The sequence below is a fragment of the Pseudorasbora parva genome, chromosome 21 (genome assembly GCF_024679245.1).
Source record: "Pseudorasbora parva isolate DD20220531a chromosome 21, ASM2467924v1, whole genome shotgun sequence".
Classification (NCBI taxonomy): domain Eukaryota; kingdom Metazoa; phylum Chordata; class Actinopteri; order Cypriniformes; family Gobionidae; genus Pseudorasbora; species Pseudorasbora parva.
In genome coordinates, this window is record NC_090192.1 from 35045690 (window position 1) to 35068629 (window position 22940).

The 22940-nt window shown below is 39.8% G+C and overlaps 1 protein-coding gene and 1 pseudogene across 1 annotated transcript in view; both read left to right on the plus strand.

The window, feature by feature from the left end:
• The window catches only part of cdh12b (cadherin 12b), a 188453-nt gene that overhangs the window by 153403 nt on the left and 12110 nt on the right, over window positions 1-22940 (plus strand). The window contains exons 7-10 of the mRNA XM_067430268.1: window positions 7082-7335; window positions 13196-13332; window positions 19799-19920; window positions 21426-21543. Of these exons, the coding sequence (XP_067286369.1) occupies window positions 7082-7335; window positions 13196-13332; window positions 19799-19920; window positions 21426-21543 (631 nt within the window). The remainder of the gene's footprint in view (window positions 1-7081; window positions 7336-13195; window positions 13333-19798; window positions 19921-21425; window positions 21544-22940) is intronic.
• On the plus strand, window positions 9071-9187 carry LOC137056593 (5S ribosomal RNA; annotated as a pseudogene).

The window sequence follows — 22940 nt, forward strand, 5'->3', positions numbered from 1 at the left end:
CCCTCTTGGAGAGCTTACGGCTAATGTACAGCACCGGCCGCTCTCCCCCCTCCACCTCCTGGGCCAGGACTGCGCCCAGCCCCCTGTCCGACGCGTCAGTCTGCAACAAGAAAGGGAGAGAAAAGTCAGGGGAGTGTAAAAGCGGCCCGCCACATAGAGCAGCCTTCACTTGGGTAAAAGCCTGTTGACACGGCTCCGTCCACTGGACCGTATCTGGTAGCCCCTTTCTAGTAAGATCAGTCAAAGGGCTGGTGAGGTCCGAATAATTTGGTACTAATAACTGGGTTGTATCCACTTTTGTCTGAGTGTCTTGGGTCACTCGATACAACCGATCCTTAATTATGGCAAAATAAGGATACGTGACGGGCAACGCGGGTTGGAGAGACTGACCGTCGATAGAGCGGACCTGCTGAAATGCATGTTTTAGGGTCTCATCTTGAGACTGCTCCAGAGGGAAGTCATCGCGGTCCGAGAGAATCAGTCTCTCGACCCCGCTCGGTTCCTCTGAAGCTGTTCCCAAGGGTCCCGTATCAGTCTCGCCAACCTGCACTCGCACCGCCCCGTTCCTAGCCTTGTTTTCCCAAGCGGCATCCGCGCATAACGACCCCAATAATGCCGAAAAGGCGGGCCAATTCGTCCCCAGAATTAGCGGATGCCGGAGGTGGGGACTAACCGCCACCTCAACACTATGCTTTTTCCCCCTAAACTGTATCGTGACTGGGACAACCGGATATTCCACCACATCCCCGTGCACCCACCGCACCTTAACCATGCGGCTTGTATCCAATGCCCCAGGCTGCATCAGGCTTTGATGGATCGAGGTTTGGTTACATCCTGAATCCACCAAGGCCTGATATGTACCCCCCTTGATACTTACAGGAATTTGGTACTCTCCTGCTTGATCAGGGGTGGTCCGCTGGACGTCCGGGATCCGGATCATTGTCCCGATGTCCATCCTCGGACATCGGTCCACAAAATGATCCGGATCACCGCACCGCCAGCAGGCCAGCCCAGGCTTACCCGCCACCCCTGCGGCGGGGAGTGGGTTGGAAAATGAGCGCGGGGAGGGTGTGCAACCGGAGCCATTATCACCACCCGCCCCCAGCGGCCCCGCCCCCCTGGGCGGAGCCCGCGAACTCCCGGACGGTCCTGGGCCCATCCCACCCTGACCTCTGGGGGGAACGCGAGGAGGGCCTGGAGGACGGGACCTGGGGAGAGGGACAGGGCGAGAGGGAGAGACAGAGGGGGGAGAGAGAGAGTGAGAAGTTAGTGAGGGCTCGCCGACCCCCGGGCACGCCACCAGGTGGTCCTCCGCCAGCTGGATGGCCGTCTCCAGCGACGTGGGCCGGTGGCACTGGACCCACTCGGCGGTCTTTCTTGGGAGCCGAGTGATGAATTGCTCCAGCACCACCAGATCGATGGTATGGTCCACGTCGCTTCCGCCGGCCAAGAGCCATCTGCGGCACGAGTCCCGGAGCTGTTGGGCCATAGCGAAGGGTCGGCCGGCCTCGCCCCATTCCAGGGAGCGGAACCTCTGGCGGTGTTGCTCCGGGGTCCGACCGACCCTCTGTAGGATGGCCCTTTTTAGATCCTCGTACTTCAGGAGGTTCGCTACCGGCAGATGTTGGGCGGCCGCCTGGGCTTCTCCTGTTAGTAATGGAATGAGGCGCACCGGCCACTGTGCCCGGGACCAGCCGGAGGCCTCCGCGGTCTTCTGGAAGAGGTCTATGAAGGCCTCCGGATCGTCCTCTGGCCCCATCTTGTGGAGGGGCATGTGGACCGATGCGCTAGCCCGCCCGGCGGCTTCGGCGCGAACCTCCCGATCCATCCAGCTCCGGAACCACTCGCGGTCCTCTTGCTGGCCGCGGACAATCGCCTCGAAGCGGCGCTCCTGGTCCGCCCGCAGGTCCAGCATTGCCTGATGTTGGTCTTGGTGGAGGACCGCGAGGGAGGTGATGATGTCCGCAAATGGCGAGGCGGAGGGCGTTGTCATGGCGGCGGCGCTGTCCTACTTCCTTCCCGGGTTTCGGCACCAGTGTGATAAAGTTCGTTTGTGTAAGGAAGGAAGAGGACAAGGGGGTCGGTTTGACTGCTGACGCTTCTCTTTATTAGAACAAAAACTCAGTCTCTTCACACGGCTATTGCCCGTGTGTATTTCTCTCAGTCACTTCCGGGTTCCGGTTAAACGTTCCGCTTCCGGGTCAACGTGTCTCACAACTCAATGTCCGTGAGTGTGTGTGTGTGTCGCGTCAGCAGTCCCTCTCTCTCTCCTGGATCTCCGGTTCCACCTAGGTTTTATCCCCTCTCCGCGCTCATTACTGGAACGAGAGACAGGTGTTATTAATCTGCTTCCAACCCACTCACTTACCGCTCGTCCCGCGGCTCTCTCTCCCGCTGCAGACCTCGCTGAACCACGCCCCCCTTGCCACAGTACACCTTTAACAGACCAACATTAAAAGTGTAACTGTGAATTATGTCCAGTCTCTTGCAGTCGGTATCTCACGTACTAGCCTAATGTGTAAATTGGTAATGTAATTTTAAATGTATATATATATAGTATGCCATACTGTACACTGTCACAGGCTATTTATACCATTACACATTCTGCTGTGGGACCAAATGTCCAATTATAAATAATTTTATTTTTTGTAATAGTGTCAGTTCCGCATTTCCAGCAACATCTGACGTGCAATCAAAAATTGTTATAGTGCTAAATTGTTATATTTTGTTCTTTACGATCGAAGGTTTTCAATTGCGCTCTCTCAGTATCATGTTTTCTTTTGTGTGAAGGTTTCATTTTAACACCTACGGTTTTCTGAGTGTACCTTGAGTTATTGTTCTCCCACCGTGTTCTGATACGGTGACCTTTAATTGAAGATCAATGCTTTGTAATGACAATACTCACTAGAGGTGACATCAACCATTAAGTTAAATAATGTTGGAGTGTGTAACTCTTCTGTTTAATGCTGATAGATAATAGTTAATGGAATTGTGATGTGCAAAATACGGTTATTTTGTCAAGACGCTAAGATTTTCTGTCTGATTATAGTGACAGATCAATAGATGGAGCTGGAAATTAGTTTGAAACCGTTGTGTAGTCTCAATTCATTAATTCACTGTCAGATATCCCAGTGTCTATAATGAATATTTTAAACATTATTTTTCTCTCTGACCCATATGAAGTGATAGGAAAAACAGGCATTCTCTGAGAAAATGTACTAATTCAAGAGGTTACATCCTAGAACCTAGGTGAATTTTCTTGATGATATTTTCCTTTCAGCAGCTGGTTTTGTCTCAGTCCTCCTGTACAGTAAAATCAGTAAGTGGCTATACAAATAGCTGTACAACTTGCTATACAGCTATTCTTCTCATGGTCAAGGGTTTAATGTTGATGACAATACATTTTCCCAGAGAAGTATGTTGTATAGTCTTTGTATTGTGATTCAGTTTCATCAACAACTAGTGACACACTTGAAGAGCCTTTCATTAGTTTTGAGTCACTGTCATTATCCTTCCGGCATCTTTTCTCTCTTTTTCCCTCTGTCTCTGCGTAAAGTCATTAACTAGGGCCGCCGGGGTGATGTGGCCACTCACACACACTAAAAGGGCAATGATGCTCTTGACATTCTTCTAGGCTAAACCTCCTCACCTCCAATAATCCTGCAGCTTCCCCTGACATTTAATCACAATTCACGTCCGTCCACCATCAATACCGGACACGGGCGGCCAGAGAGACGCCACATCTGGTTCAACCTTTCCACCTCACCTGTCGTGAAATCTCAAATGGGAATTTATGCACATGGTAATAAGAGCAGGTGTTGAATTTGGAAATGTGCATATGGGATAATTGAGTGTTTTTTTCTAAAGAACAATAAAGTTCAGAATAACGCTTTATAACGTTTTTTTTGTGCACACCAAGGCTGCATTTATTGGTAAAATGTTATTGTGAAATAGTATTACATTTAAAAATAACTGGTTTTCACCGTGGTATAAAAAAGAAAATTGCAACTTTTTGACAAGGCTCAGCCCTGCTTAGCTTCAGTGGGAAACCCGTCTTGGGCTTCTTTTCTTAATTTCAGAAAAAATTCTGACTTGTTTTCTTACAATTGCGAGATATGACGTCCAGTTTAGAGGGGGGAAAGGAGTTTTTTCTTGCAATTGCGAGTTTATATCTTGCAATTCTGAAATTATACCTCACAATTCTGACTTTATAACTTGCAAATATGACTTCTTTTCTTGTAAGAATTGTCAGATATAAACTCACAATTTCAAGTAATAAAGTACAATTATGAGGGGATTTTTTTTTTTTTCAGAATTGTGAGATAACTTATGTGAGCCTATATCTTGCAACTGCATGTTTTAAAGTCATAACCTTGAGATATAAACTCGCAAATGATGACCCCATAACTCACATTTGTGACTTTATATCACAAAAATAACATCATATGAATAAATTAAATTTTAGAATAAAAAACAGTTAAAATAGAAAACAGTTCCTTGAAGATATTTTACAATATTACAGTTTTTTTAATCAAATCAATGCTTTTAGGGAGGCTAAGAGACAACTTAATTTTTATTTTATTTTTATTATTTTTATCATTATATACCGGTATATTCCAAACTTTTGACCAGTAATGTGATCACTCCAGTTACATTCAGTCCATACAAAAGAGAAAAAGACAACTAATACATTTGTCTTCCTTCTCATTATTTGTCATTTTGGCGCACTGCTGGCTCATACACTTGAGGTCCAAGGCTATGGATCGTTATGGTGTTTTTGTCCAATCTGTACATGTATCAGATTTTATTTTTAGTATGGGAATTGAATCTTCTGAGCAAAGAAAATGGTTTGAAATTTTTCTGACTGCAACAAATATCCCATTTTCATGAAGTCACCATTGGTACTGACGCAGATGTCTTTTTGTGCCTCTATACCCATGTATTCTAAGTATTAATTTTATACAAAAGCAAATCTGATATGTGGCCAAATAGTGTACAGGTTTAAATGACCTTGAAAACTCACTGGGGGAATATAAATGAAAATATTGTGTCGTGGAGAGAAAGTATATCATAAGGCGGCACAGGGCTTTCTCATGCGATTCGACTGTGAAGATCCAGCCATAATTCAATATGAGCATCACTAAAGATCCCTTTGAGGGGACCTAAATGGAAAATAACCAGATGAAATGGCAGTCAGAGAGCAATTTATAGCTTTTGTTTCAAATTAGAGTTACAAAGGCTGTGCTTTCTGATTGAAACGAGGGACGTGGCATGAAGTCGCCCGGATGGAAATACAGTTTTACTAGCGTTATGCATATTAAAGAAGATAGAAGTCCTCCATGTGTCCTTTTTTTCTGAAAACCAAGCGATATTACTTGCAAACTGCCTTTCTGTCATTTTTCCATAGCTTGCGACCTTAATATCAATGCATCTCCTGGCCTCTAAAGGCCAAGCAGTGCCGTCTCTGAGGAGTACAGAAGGCCATAGGCTAGTTTGAATAATGAGATAAATATCTTTTGTATACAATGACTTGGGTCCTAATTACTCGTGGGCAACTGTGAGTTTACTTTCCCTGTATTTAAGTAGTTTAGACTTCAGTATTACTGCCTCTGTTTTCATGTCAACAAGAACATTAGCTAATTAGCGACTGCAGTTTTTGGAGGTTCACTTTAACTTAATTGGTAATCTAATTAGCACAATTTAATTTCAGTAGATGTGGAAACTTCAGCAAGGGCATCTGACAGGCAAATCCCAAACGATTTGGAGTTGCCACTCACCCAAACTTGATGTTTTTCCACCCTCTCAGTAAAAAAAAAAGGAAAAAAAAGAAGCTGTTTGGAAATTTCAGGTGCAAAATACATGTTACTGCCATATAGACTGCATTAGCTGTGTATTTATGGATCTGCGGGTGCCGTTCATTTATACCTGTGGTGTTTGTTTTCATCTGAAGATGATCCTGAATGAACTTGCTCATGATGGAAATAGTATACAGGCCAGATATATGATCTTTGTCTCCTTCGCCCTTTGGTTATCTCCCAGAGAGATTGACAGAGACAGAAAGCTGTGATTGTACAATAGCACTGTATGATTTTCATCTCTAGATGGGCTGCTTTGATTTAGTGGGGCAAGACCACAATCATCAACACTAGCACATTTTACGGCTGTCGTACTGATGACAGACAATCTTTGATACAGAAGAACTGAAGTAAGAATTTAAAGATAGATTTCAGCAGAAAATAGGGCTCTTAATCAAAGGGGGAGGGAGCAAAATCAGGAGAAAAAGCACAAAGGAGCTTGAGAGAAATGTTTTTGGAGTGTGTGTTGTTTGTTTGACATGCCTGAAAGCAATTGTGACAAACTTCCCCAGACATCGACACACTTGAGATCTAAGAAAAGGCCTGCATTCAATATGATCAAAGTGAGCAATTCCAGCACAAAAAAATAATAATAAAAAAAGATTAAAAACAAAGATAAAATGCAAATAAATAAACTACGCTTTAATGAATTCTAGGAGTGCCCGCCATGAAGGAGTCTGGAGTCATATTTTAGAAGCTGATGCCGTGTGTTACCACATCTGCCAGCAGGGGCTAACTGAAATGCATTTATTTATTTTCAAAAGCGTAATAATTTATTAATCAAACATGAACACTGAAGACTGGAATAATGTTGCGGAAAATGTATCTTTGCATCACAAAACTAAATTACAATTTTTTAATTATTTAAATAAAAAAGGGTTTGTTTAAATTTTAATAATGCAATTTGCAATGTTACTGTTATTTCTGGATCGAATAAATTAAGCCTTGATGAGCTATATATATATATTGTTTGTTTTTTATTTTTTTTATTTTTTTCCATATCTTTCCATCTCCAAACTTGTGAAAAGTTGTGTTATAGATAGATAGATAGATAGATAGATAGATAGATAGATAGATAGATAGATAGATAGATAGATAGATAGATAGATAGATAGATAGATAGATAGATAGATAGATGGATAGATGGATAGATAGATAGATAAATAGATTTACCTGAAGAAATGTGATGCATTCAACGTTTTTGTTTTCTTTATCTCTTTCTTTAGCCGCTGGACTATGAGACCAAAAAGGCATACACATTTAAAGTGGAGGCCTCGAATGCACACCTGGATCCACGATTCCACAGTTTTGGCCCATTTAAAGACACAGCGACAGTAAAGATAAACGTTCTGGATGTGGATGAGCCTCCCGTCTTCAGCAAACCCTCCTACACAATGGATGTTTATGAGGATACGCCGCAAGGCACCATCATAGGAGCCGTGACTGCACAGGATCTCGACGCAGGAAACAGTCCAGTCAGGTATGCAAACACAGCATTTACAAAAGGGTGAGACTCACGACTGTTAGACGAAAGGTTGTTAGTTCAGTCCTTACCATCACCATTGTGCTTTTGAGAATCATTCAAATAATTATTTATTTAACCTCATGTTGTTCCAGACTTATTTTTCAATGGAGCACTTAGTTGTGTGCTGTTAAATTAAAAATTCTAAATTAATAGTATGCTGGGGTACTACTAAAGTGATAGTTCACCCCAAAATAAAAATGTAATGTTTATCTGCTTACCCCCAGTGCATCCAACATGTAGGTGTCTTTGTTTCTTCAGTAGAACACAACTGAAGATTTTTAAATCCAACCGTTGCTGTGTGCCAGTCATATAATGATGTAAATGGGTAACAATTTTATGAGAGAAAAAAAAAAACATTCTTAGACAACATGCACAAAGAGCCTTGTGGCTCATGACAACACATTGATATCTCAAGACACAAAACGATCAGTTTGTGTTAGATGCACTGGGGGTAAGCAGATAAGCAAATTTTCATTTTGAATGAACTATCCCTTTAATAGTAACAGGGCTTTATGAGCACATACAGGGCTTGACATTAACACCCACCAAATCCGATGGATTCAGCAGAGGCGTGTTACGCAGTCAAGATTTCTCTATACATATCGATACTTAAATATCTGAAATGCTTCCAATATAAATTTTCCATAGAATAGACACGATACCAGCTGCGCTTTCTCTCTCTCATCTCTCCGACAGCGAGTGGACACACAAACCCAACACCAACGCATGTGTAACAGTATAATGGATCCTTGCATCAGGTCTTAAAGTGACAGCAGTCTGATATACCAGCTGCCAAACTATGAAATAATATTGAAAATATCTATATAGCAGTTTTTCCCCATACTGATATCAAAATTGTGGCCAGTGAAAATGCTGAAATGCTGAGTGGCTAGTAACTTTTGAAAACCACTATCCACAGTGGTTGATGTGCAAAAAAAAAAAGTCCATGTCAAACCCATTGAAAGAAACGCATGAATGCTTACAATCTTACACATCTCTATAGCTTTGTCAAGCACTGAGGTCAGAACAGCAGCTTGCTGAAAGATTTACCTCGTTTTATAATCCATTATGTTTTAGAGTTTCACTTCTGAAGATTGCTTTTACAAGAAGACAAACAATTGATGCACCATTGTGGGGTCCCAGCACCATCTAACACATCATGAGTTAGTTTGTTTCTCTATGAATATTTCATTCAGTATAACATAGCAAAATGGACAAAGAAAGGATTTGTATTCGTGAAAGGGCTTTGTTTTACTTTTGTTTTGGCCTTTTTTGGTTAATTATTTAGAAACATTGTAACATTGCTCAATGGTGATGTGCACTTTCTCATCAGAAAACAGTAGTCCCCGATGAGCTTCTGTGTGAAAAGAACAAAGCTTTTAAAATACTTCTATACATGGCGCTTGTCCACCGCTTACGGCCCACAGAGTGAATGCGGGAAACAAATGGCTAAAGTGCTTTCTGGTATCGAAAGTTTCTGCGACTATCTCCAAAGCTTTTTAAGTTCTTTCCAAGCTAAAGTAACAAGGGTCAAGAAAAGCCTTGCAGAGACTTATGAAAGAAGTACTTTCATCAGTAGCTTTGTTATTCACATGAGCTTTAGTTCACATACCCAAACCACCCAAAGAAGAGGTTACAGGCCTACAATGAGCAAAACATCTTTACAGAATATCACATTTTGGTGATATTTACCAGCAGCCATATCACCCTGTAGCCCAAGACTGGTTTCCCACTTAAGCTAAGCAGGGCTGAGCCTGGTCAGTACCTGGATGGGAGACCAACTGGGAAAACCAGGTAGCTGCTGGTAGAGGTGTTAGTGAGGCCAGCAGGGGGTGCTCTCTGTGTGGGTCCTAACACCCTAGTCTTACAGTCTTATCTGTTTGGTAACCATTGCAATATAAGTTAGGACTACATTTAGGACAAAAAATATTACAGAATGACTTTTCAATGCATTATCTTATCTTAACTATTAAAAAATCCTAAAATCGGTCTTAACTTTAGGACAACCCCAATGGTGTCCTAAATTCAAACCGTTTTGAAATCCAACAGTAAAAATCACAGTACAAAAAGCCTTTTTCGAGAATTGTGTTACATGTTTTAATTACACAAGATGAAGAGCAGCGACGTTTGATGGTGGAGAGACTTTTGGATGACTTAGAGCATGTGTAAGAGGTGTGTAATCTTTTAAGCAAGACATATATAATATATAAATACTGTATATATATATATATATATATATATATATATATATATATATATATATATATATATATATATATATATATATATATATATATATATATATATTAAACCATTGGCATTATTGGCATGCAACAACTGGTTGTTTTATATAAAATGTTTATATTCACAATCTTTTATCAAAATATTGTTTTATGAATAACACCCTGTTGCACTTGTAAATGCGTCATACAATGCAAGTAAAATGGGTTTTGAACAGTCTTTCATGTTGATTTTCCATCATTTTATTTTCTTCAGATGTTTCTGTATTTATGACTGTTTGTTTTTTTAATATACTCATATTTCCTCTGGGAAATTTATCTCATTACACATTTGAATCCCAGGCCCAGTAAAGCTGCAATTTCAGCTGAATCGACCCACAGCTCTTGCTTTCTTTTTCCAAATGCTTATGAATGTTTCAGCTTTAAGTCAACATTTGAACAGGCTAAAACTATCCTGAATGCATGACCCTAACCCTCTTCAATTCACTTATAATTATGCTTATTAGTAAAACGGTCAAATATATGTTACCCTTTAGATATTTGTTTAACCGACTCTCACATCCTGCTACAGGAGGAATAGAATAGAACAGAGTTATGTTAGTTGTTAAAATAGGACAAATTTGATGTTCTGCTTCATCTCTCCGCACAGCCAAGGGTCTGTCGAGCCAGTCTCTAACTACTTTCTACAATGAATAATTTGTTCATCAGTCTGTTTGTTTTGTAATCTCGTAGTCTTGTAAAGATTAATGAAGCAGCATATTGAAAATGCAGTTTGAAGATTTTTTTTTTTTTTTTTTTTTTGTGGCAGCAGCATTTGCTGTTTTAAAAAATTCAATTAAAATAGGCTTTGCTCAGATACTTTAGGTTAATGATCAGCTAATTAGAAAAGAACCAAAATCTATGTAGCTCTTAGAAAAAGAAAAAAAAGACACAAAATTGAATCCATTATAAAACACAAAGATTCCATAATGATTTTTTTAAATATTAAAAAACGATGCATGCACTGCCTCCTTTATCGTTTTTGATCTTCATACATGTTTTGCTTTTAAAGGCAGCTTATGAGGACCAGTACCAAAACATATTTTTGGTCTTTCTTCTCTCGCGCACATGATGCCATATGACTATAAGGGTTTTGGGCAATCTTTTTTTTTTTTTTTTTTTCAAGTATTTCCTGTTTTGAATGTGCTATATTAACACAAATTCCGGATGAGTCATTTATATGCATTATATTCCCACAGCTGCAGTCTCTGTATGGTATGTATGATGATTATTATGGAGAATCAGGCCTCCTAACGGTTGTGAATCAGAACATCAAAGCCTTTTGTTGAGAATCCAATGCAAATGCACAAAATCCTCAGATGTTTTTTTTTTTGTGTGTGTGTTGTTGACCACCTTTTGAGTAAATTTAACAAGGCAGCAGCTGAAATGTGGAAAATATAAACACCGTAGCATCCCACCTCACCCAGCTCTCCCACTTCATTTCCCTTTTGCTGAATTCTAGGTCAAGTCACAAATAAATAAATAAATAAATGAGCAGTTGAAAATATCAGCCTGCATTAATGTATCCAGGAATTCAGAACAGGTTTGGAAAAGTGTTTGTGAGAGAATGAGTCCAAAACGTCAAGCAGAATGTGAACGAGGTCATTGAAAACTAAACTCTCATATTCATGCATATTGGGGTGCAAAGTCTCACAGAGACACGTAATACCCCCTGAGAGTGGTTACGGGATCCGTTAACAAGTTTGCTGGGCCATTACGCTGACATCACAGCTGCTCAAAACTAGATCCACACATAGCAGTTCGCTATATTGCACAATATTTTGCTTCCAGCATGGCTAGATCAAACATAATGAGCGCTGTGCAAAACTGCGATGATGAGAAAAGGACAAGAATGGCAATATACCGTGATCAGGTATAGCATTATGACCACCTTCTTAATATTGTGTTGGTCCCACTTTTGCTGTAAAAACAGCCCTGAATTGTTAAGGCATGGACTCCACTCGATCCCTATATTAGCAGCAGATAGTCCTGTAAGTTGCGAGGAGGGGCCTCCATGGATCGGACTTGTTTGTTCAGTACATCCCACAGATGCTCGATTGGATTGAAATCTGGGAATTTTGAAGTCCAAGTCAACAGCTCAAACTCAAAGTGCTCCTCAAATCATTCCTGAACCAATTTTGCTTTGTGGCAGGGCACATTATAATGCTGAAAAGCTCACCGCCGCCATGGAGTGTCGTTTCCATGAAAGGTTTTCCAGCAGAACATTGATCCCATAGTGCATCCTGGTGCCATGTGTTGCCCAGGTTACCGATGCACATGGCCATCCACGTTATGTAAAAACAAAATGTGATTCATCAGACCAGGCCACCTTCTTCCATTGCTCCGTGGTCCAATTCTGATGCTCACGTGCCAACTGTTGGCCCTTTTGGCAGTGGACAGGGGTCAGTATGGGTACCCTGACTGGTCCATGCAGTCCCATACACAACAAACCTGTGATGCACTGTGTATTTCGACACAATTCTATCAGAACCTGCATTAACGTATTGGGCAATTTGAGTTACAGTAGCTCGTCTGTTTGATCAGACCACACGGGCCAGCCTTCGCTCTCTACATGCATCAATGGCCGCCCATGAACCCATTGCCGGTTCATCACTGTTCCTTCCTTGGAACACTTTTGATAGATACTGACCACTGCAGACCGGGAACACCCCACTAGAGCTGCAGTTTTGGAGATGCTCTGACCCATCGTCCAGCAATCACAATTTGGCCTTTGTCAAACTCACTCAAATCCTTACGCTTGCCCATTTTTCCTAGCCTTTTCCTGGATGCCAGCCGAACTCAGCCAAGCCCACAACATTTGAGCATGGACAGTTCGGTCTGGATTTGATCCAGAGAGGAGTAATTTTGCCTGAACAGAAACTGTTCGGACCAATGAAATCATCAGGGCGGGCTATATACGATGATGGACAGATTAATGATAAACAGTAACGTAATCATCCACGTCATCAAAGGCGCTTGGCTTGAATTTGTTCAAATCCTAAATGGAGAACTTGTTCGTATATGCACTCACCTTTAATATTTCTCTCTGAATCATGTTGGGAAGGACTCTGTGAATCCTTAAAATCTTTTTTTTTTTTTACAACACCGGGAAAGATTGTTTATTCCAGCATGCGTGCAGACAGGGTTGCCAAGTTTTTACAACAAAACCCTCCAACTACTAGCCCAAAACTAGCTTCCTAATATATCCCACCCGCTAACAGGTGCTGTTATTAAATAACTAGACATAGAATTAGAGTGTAACGTTTAGAAAACACCGCCTTCTTTGCTCTGGCCAGCGAAGCGCAAATCACTTTGTATCTGAAGGGCTACGCTGAACCCAGCCGCCAGTGCAGCGCATTTCGCATCCTGTGTGAAAGCCCCATTATTCACTTCACATCAGTGATCATAATGTTATGCCTGTCGGTGTATTCTCTTGAACGTTGCCTACAGTACCTGTCTCTTAGTACCTAACCTAGTAAAGGTGAAAATGCCCCTCATGTGTATTGTATATTCTAAATCTGTTCTTTGTCCTTCAGGTATTCCATAGACTGGAAGAGTGACCTGGACAGCTTCTTCGACATTGATCCCGTCAGAGGAACCATCTCCACCAATGAGCTTCTGGACAGGGAGAGTATAGCGCAGCACAACATTTCAGTTGTGGCCACTAAAGTTAGTAAGTATGGCTGTGAACCTCAGAAGTGATTCATAAAAGTCCAATTGTCTTAAATGCAGGGATTTTTTTCTAAATGATTTATGAAGCCCCATCACAGTGCAGTCAGCAGCGAATTCCATTAAGTCTACTTTTTACGAGCATTCATAAAATATGACGACTCTTCTGGAATATGTATCACTACTACAGCGTCTTTCTTTTGTCCTTGACCTCCTAAATTGATATATTCCTATGTTCTGGTGAATGAATTGTTCCTTGCCATCAGTGTGGTCATTTATAGAAGACTCTGTCTCACATTATATCTTATGGGGGGGGGGGGGGGGGGTAATTTATATTATTATTAATAATAATAAAAATAATAAAGGAATTTAATAATTAAAGGATTTAAAGGGATTAAAGGGAATACATAATTAAGAATATAAGTTCCAGGTCTAATTGTAGTAATGAAGTAATCAATTAAAAATATTTGCAAACAATATTTTATTTTAAAATGTGCACAAATTAACTCTTATTTGTATGTCAAATATGTAGAAAATGTCTTTTTTTTTTTTTTTGCCTTGTCACATTCATTTATGAATTACATGAATCACGATTGCATTTTTTCAATTCAAACAAATGTCATAAAAAGCAGAGTCGTTTGCATCACTATATAGTCTATGTCTGTTGGTAAAATATCATAAAACAGTTGTCTAAGACTTGCATAGTCAATACAATTTAGCCATTTTTGTTATTTTTATTTGATCTCAAAACGTAATTTTCCAAACCCTTTCTAGACCATTTGTCCAATTTCCACCAAAATCAAATCATTTCCAGGCATCTTGTAGCCTATATTCCTTTATTATTATCATATCCTATATTACTATCAATATAGATAGAAACCTAACCATAACCCATGTAGTTACCTTATATTACCTAATAATGTATTGGGTAAGTACATGCACTGTAAAATAAAGTGTGCTAATGTCAGCGCTCCCCTCCAGTCACCTAAATTGTGCTGTATAACACCCACTTTTCATAAGCCGATCAATTCCCACAGTCCCAGACTACAATTTTTTATCTTTCTGGTTGAATATGCTATTTCATTTGGAAGGGCCGTCAGATTATGGAAGTAAAAGGGGATGCAAACTACATTTCGCATTGACTATTTTAGGAAGCTATTTGAAAGACGATCATGCACCATCGTCAAACTTGTCATTGCTGTAATTGTGTTTGTGTCGGAAAAGATCTGTGGATTGAATCACCACGTAAATAAGCAAATCCATCGTCATCAAGTCGTCAAATCCGCTGAGAAGTCACCAAAGCCATTATCTTGGAGGCTATGTGGTGCTCAATCAAAATTACTAACGCGGCCACTCACATTCATTAAGACGGAATGGGGATGAGAGGTCATTAAAAGTTGAGCCTTTATCGCCATGGTAACGGTTATTACTCACTGTCTTTCAAGGTTGCACTGGTGATATGCTAATTGTGATTTCTAAAGCTAATTTGGGAGAGACTTAGCACAAGTCAGAGCTGTTAAACTTCACTCCTCTACTGCAGAGGGAATTGTCCAGCCTGTGATAGAAGCTCCATTTTTATTCATATTGTATTCACTATCAGTGAATAGACAGTTTTACATTCTGTTCCGCTGGCCCTGATGGAATCGTTTAGATTCAGAGAAATCATAGAGCACATAGTCATTCATAAGTCATGGTTTTCTGAATATTAAAAATAAGGAGATGGATTATAGACATCTCTTCTATTTTTTTTTTAAATAAAACTTTTATAGTATATTTACATTGTTATTTGAAAATATAAATATATGGGATCCGGATCCGGCCCCCGGATCCGGCCCCCTTGAAAGGATCCGGCCCCCTTGAACTTTGCAACCTTTTGCCACATTTCAGGCTTCAAATATAATGATATAAAACTGTAATTTGTTGTAAAGAATCAACAACAAGTGGGACACAATCATGACGTGGAACGAAATTTATTGGATATTTCAAACTTTTTTAACAAATCAAAAACTGAAAAATTGGGCGTGCAAAATTATTCGGCCCCCTTAAGTTAATACTTTGTAGCGCCACCTTTTACTGCGATTACAGCTGTAAGTCACTTGGGATATGTCTCTATCAGTTTTGCACATCGAGAGACTGACATTTTTGCCCATTCCTCCTTGCAGAACAGCTCGAGCTCAGTGAGGTTGGATGGAGAGCGTTTGTGAACAGCAGTTTTCAGTTCTTTCCAGATTCTCGATTGGATTCAGGTCTGGACTTTGACTGGGCCATTCTAACACCTGGATATGTTTATTTTTGAACAATTCCATTGTAGATTTTGCTTTATGTTTTGGATCATTGTCTTGTTGGAAGACAAATCTCCGTCCCAGTCTCAGGTCTTTTGCAGCCTCCATCAGGTTTTCTTCCAGAATGGTCCTGTATTTGGCTCCATCCATCTTCCCATCAATATTAACCATCTTCCCTGTCCCTGTTGAAGAAAAGCAGGCCCAAACCATGATGCTGCCACCACCATGTTTGACAGTGGGGATGGTGTGTGTTCAGGGTGATGAGCTGTGTTGCATTTATGCCAAACATAACGTTTTGCATTGTTGGCAAAAAGTTCAATTTTGGTTTCATCTGACCAGAGCACCTTCTTCCAAATGTTTGGTGTGTGTCCCAGGTGGCTTGTGGCAAACTTTAAACAACATTTTTTTCTTCTCGCCACTCTTCCATGAAGGCCAGATTTGTGCAGTATACGACTGATTGTTGTCCTATTGACAGAGTCTCCCACCTCAGCTGTAGATCTCTGCAGTTCCTCCAGAGTGATCATGGGCCTCTTGGCTGCATCTCTGATCAGTCTTCTCCTTGTATGAGCTGAAAGTTGAGAGGGACGACCAGGTCTTGGTAGATTTGCAGTGGTCTGATATTCCTTCCATTTCAATATTATCGCTTGCACAGTGCTCCTTGGGATGTTTAAAGCTTGGGAAATCTTTTTGTACCCAAATCCGGCTTTAAACTTCTCCACAACAGTATCTCGGACCTGCCTGGTGTGTTCCTTGTTCTTCATGATGCTCTCTGCGCTTTAAACGGACCTCTGAGACTATCAGAGTGCAGGTGCATTTATACGGAGACTTGATTACACACAGGTGGTTTCTATTTATCATCATTAGTCCATTCAGGTCAACATTGGATCATTCAGCGATCCTCACTGAACTTCTGGAGAGAGTTTGCTGCACTGAAAGAAAAGGGGCTGAATAATTTTGCACGCCCAATTTTTCAGTTTTTGATTTGTTAAAAAAGTTTGAAATATCCAATACATTTTATTCCACTTCATGATTGCGTCCCACTTGTTGTTAATTCTTCACAATATATATATATATATAGTGTATATAGGCATCCTAACTGAATAATTAATTTCACTATGTAGTTTTGCATATCCCTCAAAGTTATAGTTAGTTGAAACTTTTTCGGTCACTTTGGCCATTTGGGGCTGTAAATATATATGGACATAAAAATTATTTCACTAGGAACTTTTAAATACTCATATCACCAGCATGTGATGTGTTATAGCCTCAATAGCATTATACAGAGTCTTGTAAAACATGCCTGACAGCTTTTATATCTCTCAGAATCAGTGATTACGAGGTGCGGAGAACACCTGTTTAACACCCATCATAAGCTAGTCTAGCATATATTGCAGATTCTTGTTTTTTCTTCCTCTCTCCTGAGCTTTTTTTAGGAGAGTTGATGTCACACCAGGTGGAATTCCAGATGTTATGGAGTCTCAGAATCATATTGTACTAAGTATGAAAATGCTGAGGGAAGCAGGAGTCAGCACACCGTTTCCAAACATGCCACGCTTGTTGCACCTGATGAAAACTTCTGCCGTTAGTTTCCATTAGAACATTTAGATATCCTTGATTTACATAATGCCTTCTATGAATAGTAAGATAGCTGTAGAAAGCAACTTAGAGCAAATATGTTTTGCAAAATGTGTTGTAACAGAATTATTTTTGAAAACAGGGCCATAATCAAACGTTAATGAAAAGGATATGGGAAGTGTTTTCTTAGTATCAATAACTATTGACGTGTTTCGACGTGTTTCGTGCCTCTAATAACACACACGCACGCATGCACACACACACACACACACACACACACACACACACACAAACACAGAGAGAGAGAGAGAGAGAGAGAGAGAGAGAGAGAGAGAGAGAGAGAGAGAGAGAGAGAGAGAGAGAGAGAGAGAGAGAGAGAGAGAGAGAGAGAGAGAGAGAGAGAGAGAGAGAGAGAGGGAGACAGAGGGAGATAGAGGGAGAGAGAGAAACATAACAAAGACTCTCACAAAGGCTCAGTTGAATGGTGTGAAAAAGGCAATTTCTCTCTTATACAACATCGCCACCTAGTGGTAAAATCCATCCTTAAGGTTAAAGACAGTTAACTACACTCAGGTCTTTGGTGTAATTAAAAGCTCACTAGGCTTTAAGGATATTTCATATCAAAATGTGTTGCAAAATGTATTGTGTAGTTTATAATAGCTCTCATTATTAACATTAACAACATCATTAATGTATATTGTTTTATATATGTTCATATTAACCTCCTTACGCATATCTTATTCAATCCTCAAATATAAAAATAATCATTCATAGTCTTTTTTATTTATTTTGAGGGTATTTGTCCAATCCAATACAGGTTATCCATCCACAGCAAATTTCTGTATTCTGCATCACCTCCAGGTTCAGAGCTTTTTACTTAAGATCCCTAGAAGATGAACATAACCAACGTCCATCGCATGTACAGATTGATATCTAAATGTTTTTGTCTGCTGCACATACCGCTGTTAACATTTTCACAGACGAGCGGATACAATGAGACCTGTTTGTTCATGTGACGTTCAGCGTAAAGCCTTTAGAATATAGTGGTAAAGCATCCATTTTCATCAGCATGTTGAACTTTTAATTTAAATATACACATAAACAAATACAATAAAAAAAACATTTAAAGAGGCCAGTTATATAGAATTATGGGTCAAAGGTCACCCTCATCATCATCAGTAATTTGGGTAACAGCCTGAATTATCGTCATGATATTTGAATGCCCATGGATTACTCATCTGTTAAGCTTTATATTATGACAAATTGAAATGTTATCAATTTTCAATTTTGCGTTTGACATTTAGTTAGCCAAACCTTTTCTTTATCTCTTTCAAAACTCCAGGATTGGCAACACAAAAACTAATTTGCTCCAGGACATTTTGGGGCAGAAGCGCAGGACCTGGAGAATGATGATGTGTCAGATCTCAGATAAATTGTAGCAACAGTCTTTTTTTTTTTTTATTATTTTTTTTTTTTTTTACTGGGCATCAGACACCCTGGATCCCCTGAAGCTAAAGTAACAAACAGCCACACACACACACACACACACATACACACACTCATTCTCTCCAGGAAGATTGCTCATCTTCATCAAGGTCGCCCACAGGTCTTGGCTTTATACGGGACCCCTGGGAGGGATGAGTTCAGATCCCTCGTTCTAAGCCTTCTCACCTTCTCCTCAGACATGCTGAGCCCATCTCACGAATCTGATCTATAAAAGTTTATTCCACACTGATGTTCACCTCCACACTGCACGCTCAAGCAGAATTCAAACAATATCAGCAAGACGTGTTAAAAAATCAACAGCTCTGCCAGAGAGGACATCGATGACCTTGTGTGTCAGCTAGGAAGTTTTTGGATTCTTCTGTGTTATTGTATTAACCATGTTATTCAATTCCAATGATGACACTTTCCTTTTTGTGTAGCTTTATGAATAGAACAGTACAGAACAGAACAGAACAATAGAATAGAATAGAATAGAATAGAATAGAATAGAATAGAATAGAATAGAATAGAATAGAATAGAATAGAATAGAATAGAATTTATGAATAATCCCTTTAAAGCTTTCAGTGTGAAACCACATGGTGGCAGTATAGTGGTATGCCTTAGAATTGGATCATAACATTTAAATCATAAGTACAGTGTTCGTCTGACATATTTTGGTTCCTAAGCATGACATGACAATATGAAATTAATATTATTACAATTCAAATGAACTGTTGAATATATGTTAAAATATCATTTATTCCTGTGATGCAAAGCTGAATTTGCATCATATTTACTCCAGTCTTCAGTGTCACATGATCCTCCAGAAATCAATCTTGTGTGCTGATTTGCTGCTCAGAATCATGTATTATATTATCAATGGATTTAGAATCATTGTATCATATTCATATTTCCAACATTCCAAATTTATTTTATCAAAAATGAAACTTATATAAATGTATGATGGAGTAGATTGGTCTTATTTTTTTAAAAATCTTTAAAATCCTCAAAGAGCCGAATCGTTCCCACAACGGAAGCACTTGTAAACTTGGACATTGTATGTAATGAGTAAAGCAAAGTTATACTTTCATAATATTTAATAATATCATATGCGTGTGTTTGTGTAGATAACCCAGTGCTGACCAGCAGAGTGGCCGTCACAGTTCACGTTCTGGACATTAATGAGTTTCCACCAGAGTTGGCCATGCCTTACGAGACCTTTGTGTGTGAGAGCGCCAAAGTCGGGCAGGTGAGTGCATATAAATGGTTGTGTGTGCATGTGTGTATGTTTGCATGTCGAAAACCAATTCTGGTCTAATGAGCCATTTAAGATGATGTATGACAGACTCCAGACTCTGACACTCTCATTAAATCCAGGGGTGGGGGGGTATTCTGTGCGTCTTGGTATTCCTTACATTATCGGGACCAAATGTCCCCACAAAGATATATTAATACCAGTATATTTTGACCTAATGTGGACCTTTTTTGGTCCCCATGAGGAAAACAGCTTAAAAACAGCTGAACATTTTCTGTGATGGCTAGGGTTAGTGTAGGGGAGATAAAGAATGTAGTTTGTACAGGATAAAAATCATTCCATCTACGAAAAGGTGTGTGCGTATGAGTGCGTGTGCGTGTGTGTGGTATTCCCTATAGTATAACAAAATGGCCCCAAAATCATTATGTGTATGGAAAGTACCCATAAAACATAAAACTCAAGAACTGTGTGGTTTGATTGATACTTTGGACAGGAAGAGCCTGGTGGGTAAGTGACGCATTAGTGCTGTGCTAATCGTCCTACCCAGCATGCACCTGTGGCGCCTGTGACAGTCCTACAACAGGTGAAGCCAGCGGGAGGGTGGGCGGTACGGATGTCTGTTATCCACGGAAGATCGGTCTGCTTGCGATGGTAGTGCACGGTGTATCATGATCACTGGATGTGAAAGCAGACTAATTGGTTTCAGATGTACAGTCGAGAAGAAAAACCACAGGAGCAGTTGTTTTAACATTATTAATGCGCACCTGCTTCCGGCTGACGCATACATTCATGCACTTGTTTTATACTTTTTTTTTTAAATATATATATTATGCTTCATTTAATGTTGCTAGTATAATTGATTTGTTATAAATAAAGCCCTTTAAAGTTGTTTTTATAAGCATGTATCATGTGGCCTTTATATATATCTCCATTAATTAAGACCAGACAGACTCTGACAAATGAGTTTTCTACTTCTCCAGGGTTTTAGATAATGTTTATTTATTACTATGTTAATTATAATTCGAGTCATATATATTTAATAATGTATATTTTTGTCCAATAAACGGTCTGTTTAATTGCCTAAGTTTATATGCCTGCGTTAAGAAATGTCATAAACCTTAATATTAACAGTATAATATCTAAAGTTGGCATGAAACACAAGCTGTGATCGTCTTTTATTTCCTTATTGTGACACATATTTGAGTGAATGTAGGCCTGCTCTCATACCTCAAAGAGATTAAAGTGGGATTGGAAGTTATTTTGATTATTACAGATTAAGAGGGCACATGCATTCAAAAATAAAATGAACGATGATGTGCACAGATAAATCATTTAATAAAAACAAGAATTGTCCATTTTGATTTTATAGCGATTTTAAACAAGAGATTTTTTGCGATTTTCTATGTGTGCAGCAGTAATAATATATGCCATCAGAGACCGTTTAGGTTAAATTCTTAAACCCTGATCAATAATATTTCGATTTACTTTGTGTCACCTAGGTGATTCAAATCATCAGTGCAAGTGACCAGGATCTCCCTCAAGCTGGACAACGATTTTCCTTCAAATCCCATCAAGAGGGAGTGAAGACCAAAAATTTCACCATCAGAGATTTTGGGAGTAAGTCCGACTGTTCTTTTCTAGTCAAGTGACTTGTTTGAAAGAAGAAAAAAAGCATTATTGTTACTTCATTTCAACATAAGTGAATACATAGGCGTAATTTGCGGGTGAGACGGGTGGGACATGTCCCCACCACTTTTTTAAAACATCTTGCTTCACGGACGAACCTAACGAATACAAACAAAACATCTCTGGTTAACTAGAAGAGTATCATTTCATTCGTTTGTTAAATAAGAGGCAATCTGCCGCTCGTTGCCGCTGTTATCAGTGGTGCAGATTTCTCTCACGGCTCGTGCAGTCTTCACACAGACGAGCGCTTTAATCTAACGTTTAACGCCGTTGCAGACACTTTCTGTTTGTTCCGGTCAGATCACAAAACAAAAGGCACAAAAACTGTCCCTGCTCTTGATGTACATACACTGATGGTTTTCGGTTTTGATGAGAGAAAAAATAGGCTACGAGGGCAGATTAGAAACGAGAACTTCTGAGAAGTTTAACAGACTAGAGCAGGGATTATAAGCAAAGTGTGCAAATCTATATGCCTTTATTCACGTGAAAAATCTTGGCACAACGCTATATTGTGTTTAGATGCAAGAATTAAATGAGATCTATATCAATAAATGAACTATTTAATTGATTTCCGGACATCTTAATACAAATTTTTCTGCAATTGTTATTGTACATATTTTACATCTGATATAACATTGTATCAGCAATGCTACCCCCACTTAATACGCCATAAAGTGCATATCATATGCACGTGAAAATTTGCGTAACATATGCACGCCAAAGATCATTTTGACGTATGAGCGCCCCTCATACGTCAAAATGAGCTTTGGCATGTATATAGTGCGCAGTTTTTCCCGTGCATATGATACGCAATTTATTAAAACAAATTAATTAAAAACAAACCACCCACTTTTTAAAACAAAGTTACGCCACTGAGTGAATAACACTGATTATCTCTTCATAATGTCACCTGTTAATGGGTGGGCTATATTAGGCAACAAGTGAACATTTTGCCATCTAAAGCCCCTTCACACTGCACGTCGGACCCGCAATATTCCCGGAACATTGCCGGGTCGCCTTCTGTGTGAAAGCAACCACGTCCCGGAATTGATTACCGAATTGAACCCAGGTCGGGGACCTAGTAACATTGCGGGGTTCGATCCGGGACGAGCGCTGTGTGAACAAAAGCTGAAACTAATGCCGCAACGTGTACGTAGTTATCGTGCGACTCCTAGAGCTTGTTTTTTCAATAATACAACCCTGCAGTGCCAGAAGAGCTAGTCTGTGTTTTAAACGCAGAGAGTGTTCGTATACAAAAGAAACTAAAATTAAACAAGCAGAAATGTGCGCAAACTGGACACAAGTCGAGACCACGGAGCTCCTTACTA